This window comes from Trichechus manatus, unplaced genomic scaffold (genome assembly GCF_000243295.1).
Source record: "Trichechus manatus latirostris isolate Lorelei unplaced genomic scaffold, TriManLat1.0 scaffold00133, whole genome shotgun sequence".
Classification (NCBI taxonomy): Eukaryota; Metazoa; Chordata; class Mammalia; order Sirenia; family Trichechidae; genus Trichechus; species Trichechus manatus.
Genome location: NW_004444069.1, coordinates 4,048,631 through 4,070,346, shown reverse-complemented (window position 1 = coordinate 4,070,346; position 21,716 = coordinate 4,048,631). Strand labels below are relative to the sequence as shown.

The following is a 21,716-nucleotide window of genomic DNA, read 5'->3' as shown; positions in this document are numbered from 1 at the left end:
CATGGTGTTGCTTATTGGTCCAGTTGTGAGGATTTTTGTTTTCTTTATGTTGAGGTGTAATCCATACTGAAGGCTGTGGTCTTTGATCTTCATCAGGAAGTGCTTCAAGTCCTCTTCACTTTCAGCAAGCAAGGTTGTGTTATCTGCATATTGTAGGTTAATGAGTCTTCCTCAAATCCTAATGCCGTGTTCTTCTTCATACAGTCCAGCTTCTCGGATTATCTGCTCAGCATACAGACTGAATATGTATGGTGAAAGGATACAACTCATATGCACACTTGATTTCAAACCATGCAGTGTGCCCTTGTTCTGTATAAATGACTATGTCTTGGTCTATGCACAGATTATGCATGAGCACAATTAAGTGTTGTACAATTCCCATTCTTCGCAATGTTATCCATAATTTGTTATGATCCACACAGTCGAACGCCTTTGCATAGTCAATAAAACACAGGTAAACATCTTTCTGGTACTCTCTGCATTCAGCCAAGATCCATCTGACATTAGCAGTGTCAAAGGAGGGAGAGGCAAAAAGCCAAAACTGAATCCAAGACAAAAACCTGGGCTGGTTTGAGTTCTGCCCTTACTCTGGGCAAGTCACTCCACCTCTGAGCCCTGGTTTCCTCATCTGTGAAATCAAGATGATAATACCTGCCTTGCTAGGCACTGGGGACTGTGAAGCTCCACCAAGATAACACAAGTGAATTTACTTCGAAAGCTCTGGTTCATGAGAGTTAACAATCTAATCTCTCTCTCTCCTGGATCAACCTCAATGTTTCTGAGGCATTAATAAAAAACAGAGACAACAGATACACCTTCAGATAATGCAGTTAGTGTTCTACTTGAGGAAATCCTGGTGGCGTAGTGGTCAAGTGCTACGGCTGCTAACCAAAAGGTCGGCAGTTCGAATCCATCAAGCGCTTCTTCGAAACTCTATGGGACAGTTCTACTCTGTCCTGTAGGGTTGCTATGAGTTGGAATCAACTCAATGGCAACAGGTTTAGTTTTGGTTTTCGGTTCTACTTGAGTCTTCCTTCTAATTATGTCACAACTACTAAAGGATGCCAGTTTCTGTTTTTTCTATTTCTTTCAGACTTCCCAAAAGCTCTCCATTAGGTCAAAGTAAATTAAATTCCTGCTTTTTTTTAATATCAATTCTCAAGCAGACAGTAGTATTAACAGCTTAGTATCTTTCCAACAACTAAGATAAAATTCCAATTTTCAAGAAAATACTACTTTAAAGTTTATCAACATGCAGTATAATGAAATATGCATCACTTTATGTCACTTTAGAAATGGAGCTTCACATACGCTCCAAAGACATTCAAGAATGTTTATTATGGCATGTCTTATAAAAGCAAAAAACCAAAAACCACCTACGTGTCCATCCCTAGGGGACTAATTAAATATATTATGACACATTCAAACACATGCAGCGGTTAAGAAAATGAAGCAAATCCACACGTGCTGTGAAAAGACATAATTAAGATACACTGTGAAGTGACAAAAAGCATGCTGCAGAACACTATATTTAGTACAATCTCTTGAGTAAATAAAACTAAAGAAATTAATGAATACAGGCAGAGAAAATTCTGGAGAGTTACGAGAGAAACTTAACAGAAGTGACCTCTGAGAAGTAGAACAGGGGTGGGGGAGACAGGGAAGAGGAAGGTTTAGTTTTATTTTTCCCTCTTCTGTACTGTTTGCATTTTTTCCCATGAAGAGAAATTGCTCTTACAAAATTAAATCAATTAATAAAAATTAAATGTCTGGTTGACAATTATTAAAAAAAAAAAAAAAGTCACAAAGGAAACACGCCTGTCACTCAGTCGTTCTCTGAAGGAAGAAAGCAATGCTTGTTTTATTTCGGACCGTGGGTAAAAGGCACTCTGAAATTGCTGTCAAGGTTTAAAATTTACCCTCAGGCTGCCGGCAAAGTATTTATTCAAAATATTTGTTAAACTGGCATTTCATAATCACTTTCCATCTGTGACAATGAGGAATCCAGCCGGCCGCTGGATGAGCCTGTGCTCCCTTCAATCAGGGCAACCCCTGGACAGGCACCTTTTCTCCAGCCCATGGTTACTTACGTCTCTCCAAGTTAAAACGCTCGAGGAGAAAGTGAGGAACCCACCCCGCCTCAACCACAGAGAATCTCCACGTATTAGGTTATACTGGTTGGGAAACAGTGTTAAACTCGAGCTTTCTGAGGTCTTTTTGTACATTAAAATATAAGCAAACACTTACTTCCATTCATCATTTTGTCTTTAGCAAGTGGGTGTGTTGTAACTTTGCTTCCAAAACCTACTTCGTGAGCCAAAAGAGCCGTAGGACCTAAAAATAAAATGAACAAACAGACCTGACTAAATGCAAATGTAGAAAAACGCACGTTTTAAAAATTTCACTGTTAGTGTTCTTCAAAATCAGGAGACTCTTACCTCAAGCAGTCATGATTCTCAAACACTTCTTAGTATGAGAGACAAAGTATGCTTATAATAAATCATTTGCTGGGCATATTTGGCAAGTGTACAGAGATGCAAACTTGAAACACTTTGATAACCATTTAATGAAAAATTTATCTCGATGTCTAGGGAGCGTACACAGAAAATAAAACAAGCTCCCTCACCTCAATGAAGTGGGAAGTGAGTATACAAGGGGAACAAAAAAGAAGAGACTACAATGGGCTAACTTCATCTTAGCAAAATGAAAGATTTAGTTATACATTAAGGGCAATCTGTGCTCTCTGAACTTCTGGACTTTAATGCTATTTTAAAGACTAACTTTATTTTTCCACTTGAAAATGGAAAAATAACACTCATTTATCCATCTAGCCATCCAAATATACCAGGTGCAAATGCTTAATGTGCTGGGCTGCTAACTGAAAGTTTGGAGGTTCAAGTCTAGCCAGAGGTGCCTCAGAAGAAAGGCCTGGTGATCTACTTCTGAAAAATTAGTCACAGTTCTATTTTTACACACATGGGGTCACCATGAGTTGCTGTCAACCCAGTGGGAACTGGTTACTGATTGTTGTTAGGTGCCATTAAGTTGATTTTGACTCATAGCAACCCCATGTGACTGAGTAGAGATGCCCCATAGGGTTTTCTACACTGTAATCTTTATAGGAGCAATCGCCAGGTCTTTTCTCCTGTGGAGCTACTGGGTGGGTATGAATTAACCTTTCAGTTAGCAGCCAAGCACTTAACCATTGCACCACCAGGGCTCCCTGGTTACTGGTCAGGATTATTAAAATTAATAGAACATTATCTCTGCCATGAAGGAGATAAGTTTTGAAACATCTAAATATCTGAGATGAAAAAACATTAGCTTTACTTTATTAAAACTACCTGAGAGAAAAACCACACACAAATGTGAGTGTGTGATACTCTATGCCTTATCTCTGTTTAAAAACAAGTTTTTAAAAATATGCAGGTGTCAACTTGAGATTTCTATCCAAGTGTATATACCAAAATCAGTCAACTTCAGTTGTAATCACAAGTGTATTTTGTATGTAATGTTCCTCAAATAAAGGCTAAAACCAGTAACGGTTTATATCTTTGTTACTTTATTATCTTAAAGCTTTCTTTAAAGTGGCTATTTCACCTTTTTTCTTTAAGTCACCAAAAAATATTTTCTAAGGCCTCATCTCACACCCAGAAAAACAAGTTTTAGAACAGCATCCTGACCTTTTACATGCATAGGATATCATGGCTAAGATCCTATGATTCAGTCTGTACACTTTTAGCTTCATCAAACCTCAACACTTGGTCTTACGGATCTTTCATTTTTCAATCTGATTCTCAGGAAAAAGTAGTTGTATAATGCACCTACAGACTACTCAGGTCAGAGCTGTTACAAACACCAACCTCACAGGAAGACCAAACAAATAACCTAATCACATACGCTTCCCACCTGGTCTATACCTCATAAATCAAAATCCTCAGGTATGTTTCTCTCCACTTTACTTGTGTGTACGTGTGTGTTCTAAAAATACATATAACAAAACATTTGCCATTCCAACATTTTTTACGTGTACAATTCAGTGACATTAATCAATCATGTTGTACAACCACCACCACTATCTCTTTCTAAATTTTCCACCACCCTAAACAGTCAGTGCCCTCTAAGCCATGACTCCCCTTTTCCCCTCCCTCCCATCCCTGGTAAATCAAAACCAAATCCAGTGACAGAGCAGAAATGCCCCATAGGGTTTCCAAGGCTGTAAATCCTTATGGAAGCAGACGGTCACATCTTTCTCCCACAGAGTGGCTAGCAGGTTCAAACAGCCAACCTTTCAGTTAGCAGCTGAGACTGCCCCTTGTTAACTACAAATAAACTTTGGTCTCTACACATTTGCCTATTCTAGATATTTCATATAAATAGGATCATATAATATTTGTCCTTCTGCGTCTGACTTACTCAGTATAATGTTTTGAAGGTTCATCCATGTTGTAGCATGTATCAAAACCTCTCTTTGTGGCTGAGTAATATTCCATAGCATGTATGTACCACATTTCATTATCCAATCATCTGTTGATGGACATTTAGGCTGTTTCTGCCTTTTGGCTATCGTAAATAATGCTGCAATGAACATGGGTGTACAAGTATCTGTTTGTATTCCTGCTTTCAATTCTTTTGCGTATATTCCTAGGAATGGAATTGCTGGATCAAATGGTAACTCTATGTTTAACCTTTTGAGGAACTGCCAAACTGCTTTACAACACAGCCGTTGTACAATTTTACAATCTCACCAGCAATGGATGAGGGTTCCATTTCAGCAACACTTGTTGCTGTTTTGTTTTGTTTTTTGTTTTTTTTGGCTCACAGCCATCCTAGTGGGTGTGAAGTGGTACATCACGGTGGTTTTGATTTACATTTACCTAGTAACTAATGACACTGAGCATCTTTTTATGTGCTTGTTGGCCATTTGTATATCTTTTTGGTAAAATGTCTGTTTAAGTCCTTTGCCCATTTTTTGATTGGGCTGTTTGTCTTTTTGTTGTTAAGTTGTAGGAATTCTTTATGTTGTTGCTGTTGTTTGGTGCCGCTGAGTCGGTTTTGACTTATAGGGACCCTATGTACAACAGAACAAAATACTACCAGGTCCTGCTGTGCCATCTTCACAGTCGTTGCTGTGTTTGAGCCCACTGTTACAGCCACTATGTCACTCTATCTCACTGAGGGTCTTCCTCTTTTCTCGCTGATCATCTACCAAGCATGATGCCCTTCTCCAGGGACTGGTCGTTCCTAGTAACATGTCCAGAGTACGTGAGACGAAGCCTTGCCATCCTTGCTTTGAAGGAGCATTCTGTCTGTACTTCTTTCAAGACAGATTTGTTTGTTTTTCTGGCAGTCCATGGTATATTCAGTATTCTTCACCAACACCATAATTCAAAGGCATCAATTCTTCTTCAGTCTTTCTTACTCATTGCCCAGCTTTCACATGCATATGAAGCGACTGAAAATATCATGGCTTGGGTCAGGAGCACCTTAGTCCTCAAAGTGACATCTTTACTCTTTTAAATACTTTAAAGAAGTCTTTCACAGCAGATATGCCCAATGCAATACATCATTTGATTTCTTGACTGCTGCTTCCATGGGCGTTAACTATGGATCCAAGTAAAATGAAATCCTTGACAACTTCAATATTCTCTCCGTTTATCATGATGTTGCTTATTGGTCCAGTTGTGAGGATTTTTGTTTTCTTTATGTTGAGGAGTAATTCACACTGAAGGCTACAGTCTTTATATATTCTGTATATTAAACCCTTATCCAATATATTGTTCCCAAAAATCTTCTCCCAATCCGTAGGTCTCTTTACTTTCTTAATAAAGTCCTTTGATGCACACAAGTTTTTCATTTTGATAAAATCCAATTTATCTATCTTGTCTTTTGTTGTTCACGCTTCTCATATCACAGCCAAGAATCCATTGTAAAAAAACTAGATCCTGAAGCAATATCCCTAACATTTTCTCCTAAGAGTTTTATGGTTTTAATTCTTACATTTAGATCCTTTTTACCTTACTTTATACTACATACAAGTCAGTTATACTACCTATAAGACAGCTATGGATGGTAGCTTTTTTTTTTAAAGGCTGTAAAAATCAGATAAATTGTCGATTTTTATTTGAAAGAATTCATGAATTACTTTTAACTCTTACTTTGTTAAGATTTTAATAAAAAACAAATACCTACATTATCCTGTATTTTTAAAAGTTCAATAGATGATCAGACAGTGAGGAGTCAATAAAATTAAGAACTTTCAAGCTGCTACCTCCAGGTAATGAAGGTGTTCTGGTGGTGCAGTGGTTAAAGTGCTCAGCTACTAACCCAAAGGCTGGCAGTTCCAACCCACCAGCCACTCCACAGGAGAAACGTGGCAGTCTGCTTCTGCAAACATTTACGGCCTTGGAAATCCCATGGGGCAGTTCTACTCTGTCCTACAGGGTCGCTATGAGTTGGAATTGACTCGATGGCAATGGGTTACCTCCAAGTGATGAAACTGCTACCCATAGTAATGTTAATAAATTTATGCTACTGTTGGATTTAGGGATTTGCTGATGCCTTACTCACCATTGTAAGCTCATAATTATTGCCTTCTGGGGCTCAGGAATCCAATATGAAAAATTAGAGAAGAGGTATTTAAATACTCCCACTACTCAAAGAGCCCTGGTGGCACAGTGGTGAAGAGCTACAGCAAGCTACAGTTGAGCTACAGTTGCTAATCGAAAGGTCGGCAGTTCGAATCCACCAGCTGCTCCTTGGAAACCCTCTGGGGCAGTTCTACTCTGTCCTACAGAGTTGCTATGAATTGGAATCGACTCGAAGGCAACAGGTTTGGTTTTTTGGCAGCACAGGGATTAAGCGCTTGGCTGCTGACAGGTTGGTGGTTTGAACTCTCACAGCGGCTCCATGAGAGAAAGACCCAGTGATCTGCTCCCATAAAGATTATAGCCTAGGAAAACCTACAGAGCAGTTCTACTCTGGCACACGGGGCTGCCATGAGCTGAAAATCGACTCGAAGGCACCCAACAACAACACTATTTCAAATTCTGACTGATAAAAATGTTGCCGAGTCTGCTCTCCAGAGCCGGATCCGCACAGAGCAGAGATCTGGCTCTGCAGAAGCAAAGAGGCTTTTCTCTTTTTCTCTGGGGTTTAGTAAAGCTGACTGAATCCCTTTCTGCAGTCAAGAGGATAAGGTCAACAGCGCCACCATGTGGTGACTTGGAAAGGGAAAGCAGAGCACCTCTGTAGACTTTTTCCTCCTACCTCTGTGCATTAGGCATCTGCTGACTCCTTCACCTGGAAGCTTCCCTCTCCCTCCCCAGGCCTAAGTCCGTTTCATTTTGTTTTGTTACCAAGATAGTCTCCCTTCCAATTTCTGTCTTTCTCATGCACTCAATATTAGGAGCTAAACTAAATCTACTGATTATTTCAGTTCAATAAAACAGTACCCAACTCCTAAGCACAACACTTAAGAATCATCATCTTATTTCTCCTTTGCCAATTTAGAACATCTGAGCCTCCTCCATCATCTCTCTGTTCCATTCCTATCACTCTTATCTCACACTTAAGTTACTATAATTTATTCAACTTATTAGGAGACTTTTTCCTATTTTTTTTGCAGTCCCCAGAACAGTGGTGTATGAACACAGGATATTCAAACAGTACATATACATTGTTAGAATGTTGTTGTATTTTCAAATGCAGATTTGAAATATCGTATGGTCTAAGCTCCTTAGAATGATGTTCAAGCTTTCCTCAACACAAAACAGTGAATCAGATGTGAGTGGTAATTTTGCTACCTAAGTGACACAGAAGGACTGACCTGGTGTTTTCACTTTCAGCAGTCATAAGGGAACAAATCCAGCATAAACCCTATGTTACGGACTGAACTGTGTCCCCTCAAAATGTGTTGTAAATCCTAACCCCTATACCTGTGGCTATAACCCATCGTGGAATAGAGTTTATCTGTTAGGTTAACAAGGCTATATCACTGTAGGGTATGTCTTAAGCCAATCACTTCTGAGATACAAAAGGAGCAGCTTAGGCACAGAGAAGCAAGCACACAGGGGAAGATACATGTCACACGAAGATCCCCAAGAAACGGGAACAGAAGCTGAAAAGAGATAACAACCTTCCCCCAGAGGAGGCGGGGGAGAGAGGAAGAAAGGGAGAGGGAGAAGGGGAGAGGGAGAAGGGGAGAGGGAGAAAGGGAGAGGGAGAAGGGGAGAGGGAGAAGGGGAGAGGGAGAAGGGGAGAGGGAGAAGGGGAGACGGAGAGGGAGAGGGAGATATTTCTGTTTGTTAAAGCCATCCACTTGTGGTATATCTGCTACAGCAGCACTAAGAAAACAAAACACCTAAATTTCTTCCTTTGGTCAAAGAACCTAAGAATGAGGCTGGGAGCTAGGGGTGGGAGGCTATCAGACAAAGTCTATATACAACTAACAGGAACGATGACTTTGTCACCAGAGAGGGCTGCAGTGACTGCAGTGCCCTTTAGCAAAGACAAACCCTGTGCCAGAGGCAGAACCTGCAAGGGTGGTCTCTAATGCAGCTGTTCTCCAACACTTAGCTCTCAGGACCCCTTTAACTTTTATATGGGTTACATCCATCAATAGCTACTATATCAGAAATTAAAACTGAGAAAATCTTAAAACACAGGAATACACAAGCATACATGCCAAGCCCGAATGATGGCATCATCATATTCTGATGTGCACTGCTGAAAGAACAGGGGTGAAAAAGGCAAATCTTGTCTCAGCATTATTTGTTTTGACCTTACCAATGCTGTGAAGAACTCTGAGAACCACTGCTCTAATGCACAAGCCCTAGGATCCCCAGACTTTAACTTCTTCTTAAGAACAGTCTTTAGAATTGAACAAAACACTAACATGTCATTTTATCAAACCATTCATTCATTCTCTCTTCTGACAAACACTTAATAAGGACATAACAATGAAGGCACTGGCACAAATTACACTATGAAAAAAACGAAGATGGCATAACATCATCTGATATAAAACCAGCAAAAATGGATTTCAAAATGGTATCAGAAAACCAACTATTAAGATGTGGAGATATCGATGAAGCACCAAACGATGTCATTCTGGTGTGAATAACGATGTTATAATGATGTGGCAGCTAACAGAGTGCCTGAGATCTAGCATTTGACACTGAGAATCAGAACCTGCTCTGGAAGGTGGGAGGAAAGCACCATCATGTTTCTGCTTCTCCAGGGCAGGCCCAGGGCAGAGCTGTTATGTTTATGTCTGACAGATTCCTGCTGACTGTGTGCTGGCAGACATCCTTTCTGGCAAGAGATGTGCTGTAACAAGCTGTTTACTGAATTCCAGAGGGCCTTACTTTCCTCCGAGGTCAACCAAACATGGAAAATGCTAAGTTTCACAGAATGTAGGCGAAAAGTATGAAGAGGCAGAAAACAGAACAATTGTGCTCATTTCTGAAACGGCAACTACTTCATGCCACTCAAACTAAACACACCAAAACAGACACAGTTCACACTTTATAAAGGGGAGAACTTTTTAAAACAGTATCTTATAAAAAGGCCACGCCATCACATGTGTTTGGAAAACCAAACATTCTAACAGACGACGGTCCTGACATTACCTGCACAGATGGCAGCGATGAGTCCTTTCCTCTTCTCTTGTTCCTTCAGTATGTCTTTCACAGCAGGAGACTGTTCCAAGAAAATTAAAAACATGTCAAGTTGTCATTAAGCCCCAAGCAAGTCTCTCGCTAGACAGCTTTGGCAGAATCTGATTCTAGCTTAAACCCCAAGATCTCCAAACTGTTTTTTCAATATTTGCAAATCATTAATTTAAAAATCATCAAACTGATAATGTTTCTACATTCTTCAACCCGATCAAGGCATTGATTAGAAGGGCAAGGCAGTCTTCCACATTTAAAGATGAGAAGAAAAAAGCAATTTCCCTCGGGAACATTTGACCCTTGTCATTATGTACTGCAGGGAGAAGTAACTAGAAGGGAGGCAATGCAGTGGTCTGGGGGTTTTCATATGGTGAAGTCAGGAACATAATCTAGCAGGAAACAATCCCAAATATCTGATGTGCCCTCCTTCTCCACTGCCCTGCCCCTCCTTACTCTATTCCTACAGGCAGTACAGTACCAGTTGCTGTCGACCCCGAATCATAGCAACCCCAAGTGTGTCAGAGTATAACTGTGCTCCACTGGGTCTTCAATGGCTGATTTTTCAGAAGTAGATTGTCAGGCCTTTCTTCTGAGGTGCCTTTGGGTGGACTCAACCTCCAACCTTTTGGTGAGCAGTTGAGTGTTAATTATTGGTACCACCTAGGAAGTCCTCCTGTAGGCAGACTCTTCACTTAAGACTTAAAATGAAGAAGCAGTGGGCTCTTCTGATACCATTTTTAATTGAAGCTGGTAGCTCTAAACACTCTCCTCGGCTCTTGATTAGCGAGCAGAGAGGTGACCTCACATCCTTCTATGCTTAACCCTTCACAAAACACAAATTAGACTGTTCTCTGCTAGAGGAAAAATTAGTAGTCTTAGATTTGGACTATATTCACTAATTCTGTTCATAAATACCATCAATTCAGCTTACTTCTATAATAAATGTAATTATACTTTTTTTTAATAAAATTAAGGCTAGAACACCATTTTGTTAATTTTACTTCTTTCCATTTTATTCACAGCTTCCTCCCTGAAATATGTGAATAATACCAAAATCAAAAGAACACAAGCAGATGCTGAAACACATTCTTTAGAGCTTTTACCTCGGATAAATTCTGTGCACCCAGATTACCTCCTGGAAGAACCACCACATCATATGGTCCCTGTAACAATTTAAAAAATAAAAAAAAGGAAAGTGAAAACATTTCATTTTAAACGTGCATTAAAGAGATAATCCAGTAACACTTTCATGTTTTAAATGTGAGACACAAGCAAAACACAGAAGATAATCTAAACGTATGTCAACAGACCAAACCAAAACCAAACCCGTTGCCATGAAGTCGATTCCAACTCACAGTAACGCCACAGGACAGAGTAGAACTGCTCCACAAGGTTTCCAAGGAGCGGCTGGTGGACTCAAACTGCTGACCTTTTGGTTGGCAGCCGAGCTCTTAACCACTGAGCCACCAGGGCTCCAACAGAAGAACAGCTAAATAAATGAAGGTGTGTCCATATGATGGAATGCTGTTGTAACTAGGAAAAATGCCGAAAATCTGTATACAGTAACAGGAAAAGACCTCTATGTTGCAAAATAGCAGGCATAATAAGATCTCATTTTAGTGGGAAAAAAAAATGTATGTACATGGATATATACATAGATGTGTAAATACACGTATATACATTATACATACGCCCTTTTCACATATGTATGTGTATAACCGGTTGCCATCAAGTCGATTCCAACTCATAGTGACCCTACACGACAGAGTAGAACCACGTCATAGGGTTTCTAAGGAGAGGCTGGTGGATTCAAACTGCCGACCTTTTGGTTAGCAGCCGAGCTCTTAACTTCTGTGCCACCAAAGCTCCATATATGTGTATACGGATACTCACAAAGAAGACACACCAACTGCCAGTGGGGAGTAGAGTGGTATGGAGCGGAAGGGGTGGAGGAAGAAGAATAAGAAATGAGAAAGGGACGTAACACTTTGACTTTATATATCTCTATATAAATTATTTGAATTATTTTTCAACATGCATGTACGTAGTAAAAAAATAAATAATTTTAAAAAAAAAACTAATTTTAAGTAAAAGGCCCAAATTTAAATTTTATGAAAAATGGAACTTGGGGAGAAAATGGCACAATATTTTAGTATCCCAAAAACGTCCTAGAAATCTGTAATAATTTCAAACTTGCTGAAATTACAAAATTGAAATTGGTTTAACAACACTTTGAGAAGTTAAAAAGATTTTGTCATTCAGCAAACTGCAAAACGGATTTTTAGTACCTATTTAGTGCAATATATACTTTTTAGACTCCCTCCTCTTGCTTTAAAGCGAAGCAAAACTAAAAACGTTGTGAAGTACATACAGAATTTCTTTCACTCCTTTTAGCATCTGAACTGAGCAATACACACAAAAGTTAAGCACTGTTCTAAAATACCCAGACATCAAGGACAACAAAGAACAGAGAAGGAGTATGTCCTCCTACTTTTCACTTTTAACAGCATAGCATTTGAAAAGTTCCAACAATTTATATTTAAATACCAACGTTCCAATTCTCCACAATCTATCATTGAAATGTCTGAATTCATCAGAAAGAACTAAGCTTTTTTCTACGCATTTTAAAAGGACAGCTAAGCACAGGCAATTATGCTCCCAGGGATCGGGTTCCTTAGCAGTGGCTGGCTCTCCCTCCTTTCCCACCACATCTTTATCACCACAGGAGGATCCAGCCACACGCCTGTCACACTGGACAGCTACAACCAAACCCCATGAAAGGGTATGCAAAAGCATCTGTGCATGCATGGGCGGGCAAGCTTTGGGGAAAGGGACCCAGCTCTTCAGAGTCCCAAAGGTGTCTGTCGCCCTCAAAGATGAACAGTCATAATTCTAAAGACACTGAAAAAGTTATACAGTTTAAGTAGAACTCTTACTCTTCTCTGAATTTAACCACTAACAAAGTACAACTTGTTCCATGTAAATGAGTCACATAACCATGTCTGTGTCACTGAAAAGGGATATGAAAAAAAGTAGCCTTAGAATAAAGAATAAGAAATTAATGGCAAATGGGGTGGTTTATCCTCTTATATAACAACATTACAACAGGGAACAAGGCTGCCTCTGTAAGCAAGAAAAATGATGATGGAAGAACAGTGTTCCCAACCACCCATCTATCCACCCATCCATCCATCCATCCATCCAACACTTACAAAGAACAAGCTGTGTCAGGCATTCACGAAGTGCTATGGATACAGGGTGGGAAAAGGCGAAGTCCTCACCCTCCCAGGATTTAGTTTAGTGAGGAAGACATCTAAGCAATGTATCTTTCTTAAAATAAATCTGCACTAACAACAGTCTTAGATGTAATCTAAAGACATTTCAAGAAATTAGCACCAATAAACAAGCCATATTGAGGAATAATTCCAAGTATGGAGAACAAACCTCTTTTTTTGCATCTTCAAGACTGGCATCAGGACAAATGACAACATGTCGGCTACACTGGACTGGGTCTTTTCCAGCCAGACCCGCAATGGTGACCTTAATCTAAAAGAAAGATATCATCGTGACATTTAAGAACACTGAAACATAAATTTAGAGTACCATTTTCACAGCTGCCCTGTGTTTTAAAATAATCTGACAGGAAATACTACAACAGAGCTATGCTGAATTTAAGCTAATAAATTGGCTTAATATATTTAATAACTAGGTCTGTCCTGGTTTGCCTAGGACAGTCCCAATTACAGCTGCTGTCCCAGCATCGTACCTGGTTAGCGTCCTTTCTTTCTGAAGCATTCTGGTTTGGGCGATAAATTATGCGATCATCCTATTAATAACCCATCTTGCAAGGTTGCTGTGGCCATTTAAATCTCATGGTGTTTTCATAAGGTAGAAATTAAAACAATGAAATACTACTGTTATCTAGCAAAAAATTAAAAAACAGACAATACCAAGAGCTGGTATTTGGAAAATGGGAATTTTCCTACACTGCTGGTGGAACGAGAGATTGGTACACTGAAGAGCAATTGGCAAAATCTAGTAACGCTGACTGTATCTTTGGTCTAGCAATTCCATTACTCCACTTTTAGGTACACACCCTGGGAAAACTTCCACACATTTGCACAAGGAAACCTGCACAAGAATATTACAGTAATATTCTGTAATTAGAAGCATTGTATCAGATCATGGAGTGTTCATATAGCACAAAACTAAGCAGCAATTTTAAATGCATAAACTGTATCAACACGTATCTACACTTGTAAGAGCCAGAAGAGTACAGGGTTAACAGATTCTGGGGGCGGGGGAGCACACTGCCTGGGTCTGAGCGCTGGCTCTTCTACTTACTGTGACCACAAGAATGTTATTTTTGTATCTGCGCCTCGGTTTCCTCCACTGTAACATAAGGGTAACCTGTTGCCATCATTGCCTACTATAGAACAGAGTAGAACTGCCCCATAGGGTTTCCAAAGGGCGGCTAGTGGATTCGAACTGCCAACCTCTTGGTTAGAAGCCACGCTCTTAACCACTGCACCAACAGTTGGCAATATACCTAAATCAGGGTTGTTGGAAAGTTTAAACAAGTTTATATAAGTGCTTAGAATGATATCTGGCACACAGCACTATTTAAGTGTTCTCGATCATTATGTAACAATACGGACAAACACAAAATGACAGCTACAATCTAATGCTACTTTAAAGACACCCACGTGATGGATACAAACCAATTTGAGGATAACAGTCATTTACCTCTGCGGACAGAGAAGGAAAATAGGATTGGGAAAAGAACAAAGAGCCTTCAAGTTTATTTCTTTAAAGCATTTGTTCTTTAAGAAATGAGTCTGAAATACAGCAAAATGTTAACAAGCATTAAATACAGGCAGTGGATAAAAGGGGGTTTTTGAGGAAAACATATACCACTTCAGTGCTTTCTATATGTACAATTCAGGGACATTGGTTACATTCTTCAAGTTGTGCCATCTTTCTCAACTACCTTTTCCAAACTATTTCACCATTGTTAACACAAACTCACTGCCCTCCTAAGCTTCTCATCTATCTTTTTGAGTTGCTGTTGTCAATATGATCACATATAGTTTAATAAAAGAATATGTATTACAGTGTCTCTATTTTTATGTAGGTTTGAAATATTTCATATACTACATTGAATGTATTATTCAAAATGTCTTTCAAAACTCCAACAGTTTTTAAAAAGGGGTGGTGAGGGTTAGACCATGGTGGGGGACTTACTCCAGCACGTCTCATGACATCCACAGGGATGACCGTCTCCATTTCCTCTGCTCCCTTGGCCAGGATGACCAGAGCTCTTTTTGAAGCCATTTTTAGGTTGTATTCTTTAAAGACTTAGTAGAAAAACAGACTTCCCAAAAAAAACTTTCACTGCACTCCTGGAATAGCCAAAAAGTTTAAGTTTAGGAATATCTTCAAACAGAGTAAGTGCGTGCTTCCCAGGGTAAAGGGTCTGACAGACAAACACAACTAAAATGGAGCATTTTTGGTTAATATCGGCTTATATAGTAGAATTTCACTGCTGATTTGTAAGATGAAAACACAGCGAGGGTGCTAACTCTCTTAAGAGAGTGTCACAAAATACAGACGTGTTAAGATTGTTTAGACTTTCTTTTAGCACTATGTTCTGACCATATTTTCTTAAATCCAATTTCTAATCATACATTGCAAGTACATGGGTCTTGCTTTTCACACATTGCCGGGGATAAAAAGAAGTCTGCCTTTTTGTAGCACTATCTCACAGAGAAATAAACTTAATTTTATGGGCATAAAATTAAAATGTTCATTGTTTAGTAATTAGTCTGTAAGATTTTTGGAGGAGATTTTTTTTTTTTTTTTTAGTTCCAGTAACTGTACTAAAAATTTTGGAGGGGACCTAATAGTGTTAAACGCTTTAACACATTATTTTTTATGACTGAGAAAGATGGAAATTCCCCTCACTAAACTCTAGTCCTATCTAGCTACATTATCGCTCTTTGCCTATCGAAATAAAAAAAAACACGTTGCCGTCGACTGGATTCCGATTCCTAGCGACCTTATAGAACAAAGCAGAACTGCCCCCACAGGGTTTCCAAAGAGCGGCTGGTGATTTGAACTGTCGACCTTTTGGTTAGCAACTAAGCTCTTAACCACTGCGCCACCAGGGCTCCTCTTTGCACACAGTTCTGAGTAATCTTCAGCCTTTTTCTGGAGAATTTGCTGTCCCAACAAAATAGATTTTCAATAAAACGATTTCAACACACAGTATTAACTACAGCCAAACCAGTCAGATGTTCAGCATTTTGGGAGCTCTCTTCTTTAGAAATGCTACTATGACTGGTAATCAAAAATAAAGCAACTGCTTTGACTGAAGTGCCGTGTTTATCAAACGCAACCAAAACTAGGCTGGGGTCTGCACGGTTCAGGGACCTCATCCGAGGGCAATGGCCTAGCAGTAACAGGGGCCTACCTTTCGAAGCCCCCGCACCCAAGCCGTGAGGCTCAGCTAAAGCCCGGAACGCCCAGGGACCCCGCGCCGCCTGCGCACACGCCGCGCCGCGCCCCCCCTCAAGCCTAACCTGACCTGTCTCTACAAACGCGGATCCTCGGCCCACTCGGCTACGCTGCCGCGCCCGGGAGGACCTAACCGGAAACGTGCCTCCCAACCCCGTCCTCCAGCTCCGCACTGCGCACACTCACACCGCCTGGCCTCGCTTTCCCGCACTGCGCAGACTCGCATTGTCCGGTCTCGCGATAAATGCTCAGACTCGCGCTGTGTCGCGTCACGTTACGTCACGTTCGACTAGCCCACCTCTGAGGGTTGCGGGGTACGGACTGGAGGTGTGTTAGAGTCGAGTCCCTTTCCGCGTCCCGATTGTGCCTCTAAGGATATTTTCAGTTCCTTCAAGTGGAACTCCCAGCACCTCAAATCCTACAGGTTCACGCATCCGCACGAAATCCCTACCACGAATGGCACAGTCCGGCCTGTCTCCCAGATTCAACCCGCTTTTTACCGAAGCCGAAAAGTCGCGACGCCGGTCTCTTAGAACCGCTGCGGCTTATTTTAAACACGCATTTTTATAAAATAGATTTGTCCCTGGTGTTTCTTGTGTTCGTTTCTATCTCCTTTTGCATTGTTCCTTTTTCCTGGAACGTCTTCGCGTTTCCCCTCCCATCTATTAGGACTCGTTCAAGAGCTTCCCAGGCCTTGTTCTCCACACGCTTTGATGGCGCGATCCCATGTGACTGTTCAGCGTTTATTTACTTACACGGCAATTTCATGTATAGTCAATTATCTAAGTTTTCTTAAGCTCCTAATGCTGCTTCTGCGTCCACAGAATGACAGCAATTCTGAGCACATAAGTCTTAATAAGTACTTGATTGATTAAATTATCTCAAATTTTATTTTTGTAAAATTTTTGAATATTAGTAGTTTTACCAGTTTCAAAACCAAGATAAGTGTTACATTGAAAAGACGCGCTCCCATTCCTGTCTTATCTAGTCCCATCCCTACCTCCCACCCGGTAACCAACGTTATTTTCTTGAGAACAATTACAGTATTTATGCCAGCACAAGCAAATATAAATGAAGACCATTCATTTCCCTCTTTTTCACATAAAAACATAGCAGACGATGTACATTGTCCTGCACTTATTTTTTTCACTTACTCACGTATCTTGAAGATCTTTGTATATGAAAACAAAAAGAATTCTCTCCCCCTTTTTTCTCAGATGAGTACTATGCCATTGTGGGGATGTTCCATAGTTTATTTACTGATGAATATTTAGGTTATTTCCAGTCGTTATCTGTAAGGACAGCGCTGCATTGAATAAGCTTACACACACGTCCTATTCACGCAGGTATCATCAGAGGGTGAATTCCCAGAAATGGGAAATGCATTTGAGCAACTCCACAAGAAAATTTGAACCACTTAACATTCCCATCAGCAGTGTATGAGATCAAACAATATTTTAAATATGTCAGCATTTTTTAAAGTTTCAATTTAGATTTTAAAAACTTTTCAAGGAATTTTTTTTCCTTTGGTAGTTTACAAACCACTTTCATATATTATTTCATGTAATCCTTATGATTGTGGGGAGAGTGTTTTTATTTAAATGTGAATAGATTCATTTTTGCAGCACTCTGCACTGCAAAAAATTTTAAATGTCTTCAAATCATTATTTGATATTTTAAGAAAATACTATTTTGGAAGTTCTAAAATGACTTCACGTTTGGTTATTTGCAAAGGAAGCGAGAAAAACCCACCCTCTTTCAGCTTTGAAGCAGCTCTGAAAATACCGACAGAGAGGGAGTGGAGGCAAGTGGTCAGGTATGTTTCAAGAACCAAGGAGGGAGTTTGGTAGATGGAAGGAAAATCAAAACAGACTGTTTTGATCCACTGCCCATAGTGAACTCTGGCAAGGAAACAACCATGCTGATGGCATGCTACAGCATGACACACAGCCATGACACAGTAAAAATGGCAAAACAAATGGATTGGCAGAGACAGAGAGCCTGAGTTAATGCTGCTGAGACATCTGCATCACCATCAAGATCTGAGATGGACCTGTTGCTGTTATGGTTAGGTGCTGTCAAGTCAGTTCCAACTCATAGCGACCCTACGTACAGAACAAAACACTGCCTGGTCCTGCACCATCCTCACAATCGTTGCTATGTTTGAGCCCATTGTTGCAGCCACTGTGTCAATCCATTGCTGACCCCCTACCAAGCATGATGTCCTTCTTCAGGGACTGGTCCTTCCTGATAACATGTCCAAAGTACACGAGGCAAAGTCTCGCCATTCTCACTTCTAAGGAGCATTCTGGCTGTACTTCTTCCAAAACAGATTTGTTCGTTCTTCTGGCAGTCCATGGTGTATTCAATATTCTTTGCCAACACCGTAATTCATAGGCATCAATTTTTCATTGTCCAGCTTTTGCATACGTACAAGGCGATTGAAAGTACCATGGCTTGGGTCAGGTGCACCTTAGTCCTTAAAGTGACATCTTTCCTTCTTAACACTTTAAAGAAGTCTTTTGCACCAGATTTGCCTAATGCAATACCTCGTTTGATTTCCTGACTGTGGCTTCCATGGGTGTTGATTATGGATCCAAGTAAAATGAAATTTTTGACAACTTCAATCTTTTCTCCATTTATTATGATGTTTCTTATTGGTCCAGTTGTAAGGATTTCTGTTTTCTTTATGTTGAGGTGTAATCCATACTGAAGGCTGTAGTCTTTGATCTTTTTCAGTAAGTGCTTCAGGTCTTCTTAGCTTTCAGCAAGCAAGTTTGTACTTCCTGCCCCTTGACTTTGGGTGTGTCCTTGTTTTGGCCAATGGAATGTTAACAGATATGACCTGAACAAAGGCTTGAAAATTACTGACCTGATAATTAGGCTTGCTCCCTTGCACTTTTGTATTGTCATATGAAGAGCTTCCTCCCCTCCCCCCTCCACCCCCCACTCCAGGGAAGTTGCTGCTCCCCTCTCAACCCGGGTTTTCAGAAGGAAGACATGTGAAACAGAGCTGGCCCAGCCAACGGTACAAGAGCAACCTGAAGACTGTAGCACTCAGGTTTTGTTACACAGCAATAGCTAACCAATACAGTATTAAAAGACTTATAATGAAAAACAGTATTCCTCCGATTCAGCTCTGCCTACCCCTCAGCTGTGCTGCTCAGAAGTAAATACTTTCAGCTATTTCTTCTTGTAATTATGTCATCATTTTAAACAATATGCTAATAATTTTATTTCTCATATACCAGATTTAGACATTACATATCGATTTCCTGGCAAGTGTTACCATAGTTCTCATTTCACAGCTGCAGACTGAGGTACAGAGGGCTGAAATGATACTATAAGGTCCTGCAAAACTTGGTCAAACGCAGATAAATTCTGATAGTAAATCTCACACTCTACCCACCTTAATAAGCCAGCAACACTCATGACACTCTTAACTTTACAGTTCATGTAGATTTCTCATCACACAGTTACAGAACAAAAACCAAAAAAGTAAACCATTTATCAAAAAATATTGCTTTAGTACTGGCAATGCTGACACCTCCTAGTTCAGTCCTCTATTTCCAGGCAGGACAACCCATCTTTTCTACTACCTTTTAAGTTAAATATTTGATAATATTTTCATGCATTCCATTTTCAAGGAGCTTAAAATCATCACTTTCCTGCAACAGTGCAACATTTAATTAAGAGATATTGTTCTGCCTAGGGGAGCTTACAATTCAATAATGGAGAAATGGCATTAACAATATTAGCAACAGCCACCCAGAGGAGTTCTAATCCTGGTTCTGAAAAGCAATTCCCCTTAGAATTACCCAGATCACAATAAATAGCAAATAAACTGCTGCCAGGTTATTATTTTTTCATGGGTCACTTGCACCTGGCACCTCATCTTACTCTATAAACACTTAAAAAGAAATCATTATCTATGTATGCTTTTATTTTATTCAAAGCACTTATCAGTCTGGCATTTTCTTGTCTTTTGTTTACTTACTGTCTATCTGTTCCCAGTCCTGTGAACTCCATGGGACAGCCTCCCTGTCTTGGTCACTAGTGAATCTCTAGCATTTATTTGAGCCCCTGACACATAGCAGATGCTCAATAAATACTTGCTAAATATTATCCTAATTTCACCTTACGTTACTTGACAGTTTCCTTTGATTCTCGCTATAGGTTAATATTTACATTTACAGAACATTAGTTTACAAAGTGATTCAACCAATTTCTTGCTTCTTTGAATCTTATTTCCCAAGTCAAATTCGCCTCAACAGTGAATGTGAAATTTCATGTGCTCTAAGAAACCCTGGTGGCAGGTAGTGGTTAAGAGCTGCAGCTGTTAACCAAAAGGTCGGTATTATGAATTCACCAGGCGCTCCTTAGAAACCCTATGGGGCAGTTCTACTCTGTCCCATAGGGTTACTATGAGTGGGAATCTACCTGACAGCAATGGGTTTCATATTGGGAAATTAACATTAGTGTTTTCAAACATCACTAAAGAGCAGGGCTTTCAACCGGTTTGTTCCAGTTCAAGCCCTGCTGAGAGTTTGTATTTCCACCCCAGATATACTGAATCAGAATCTACCTTTTTAACAAGATCCCCGGATGATTCTTGGATATAATCAATTTTTAGAACCACTGTTCTACTAGTGGTTCTCAGAATTGATCCCTAACCAGCAGTATTAGCATCGCACTCCAACTTGTTAGAAATGCAAATTCTCAACAGAAGTTCGTACTGGAACAAACCGGTTCAAAGCCCTGCTAAAGAGAGAGAATTTTAAACAGGAGTTATTGGGCCTAAGGAAGACATTTAAGGCATTAAATATGCTTCTCAACATCCAATGAAGTTTGGGCTCAGCGCACGCTCTAGAGAAAAGAGGTCCGGCAAAAACAGCGAATTTCCCCTCCAAAGCCCCCGAAAGGTTAGGTCGGCGAGACCCGAAAAGAGTAGGCGAGCCCTGACATTTGAGGCAGCGCTGGCTAAAGGGGGGGAAATTCTGACACCCAAAGGCTGTGAGGGGCCCCGGTGACTGCTTACCTCTGCTCCCACCCGGTGTGAAAGGCCCCCGGAGCGTAACCCACTCAATGTACCTCCCACGGCGCTCGGGGCGCCGTAAACTAGCGAGGATGCTCCGCAGTGACGTAAATCCATTTTCTTCGACCTCGTCGCGCGATCCCCGCGCTTCCCGCCCGGGATTGGTCAAGCCGGCTCCTAGTGGGCGTGGCAGAGGAGCGTGTCGCACAAGGGGGCGTGGCGGGGCGCCTGTTCCCGCTGCCCGCGCGGTCGCGGCGACAGTTGTGGCACCCATACTGGGCCGCATTGTCCTGGTGTGGGAGTGGTCTGTGGGAAACACGCCGGAAAGATAACAGCTTTTGAGCGTATCTACGTGACCTGGCCAGTTGGTTTGGGTACACAAACACCCCACCGTCCTGAGGTCGTCGTAAGTCGGTGAACCCGCGGTCTTTCCGGGCGAGATTGCGGCCCGCCGAGGGCGAGACAGGAAAATCGATGTCTTTCCACCTTAT

General features: G+C 40.7%; 1 protein-coding gene across 2 annotated transcripts in view; it reads right to left on the bottom strand.

Annotated features, from left to right (window-relative positions):
- Nucleotides 1–21,333, bottom strand: part of PARK7 (Parkinsonism associated deglycase) — a 26,953-nt gene extending 5,620 nt beyond the window's left edge. The window contains exons 1-6 of one of the 2 annotated variants that reach the window (XM_023739379.1): nucleotides 21,229–21,333; nucleotides 14,919–15,076; nucleotides 13,119–13,220; nucleotides 10,778–10,837; nucleotides 9,633–9,702; nucleotides 2,248–2,334 (exon numbers count right to left, since the gene is read on the bottom strand). In XM_023739379.1, coding sequence (XP_023595147.1) covers nucleotides 2,248–2,334; nucleotides 9,633–9,702; nucleotides 10,778–10,837; nucleotides 13,119–13,220; nucleotides 14,919–15,008 — 409 coding nt within the window. In that variant the 5' untranslated portion in view covers nucleotides 15,009–15,076; nucleotides 21,229–21,333. Of the gene's footprint in view, nucleotides 1–2,247; nucleotides 2,335–9,632; nucleotides 9,703–10,777; nucleotides 10,838–13,118; nucleotides 13,221–14,918; nucleotides 15,077–16,260; nucleotides 16,404–21,228 lie in introns of those variants that run through there. The other variant, XM_004385131.2, reaches the window with a different exon arrangement.
- Nucleotides 21,334–21,716: the final 383 nt, after the last annotated feature.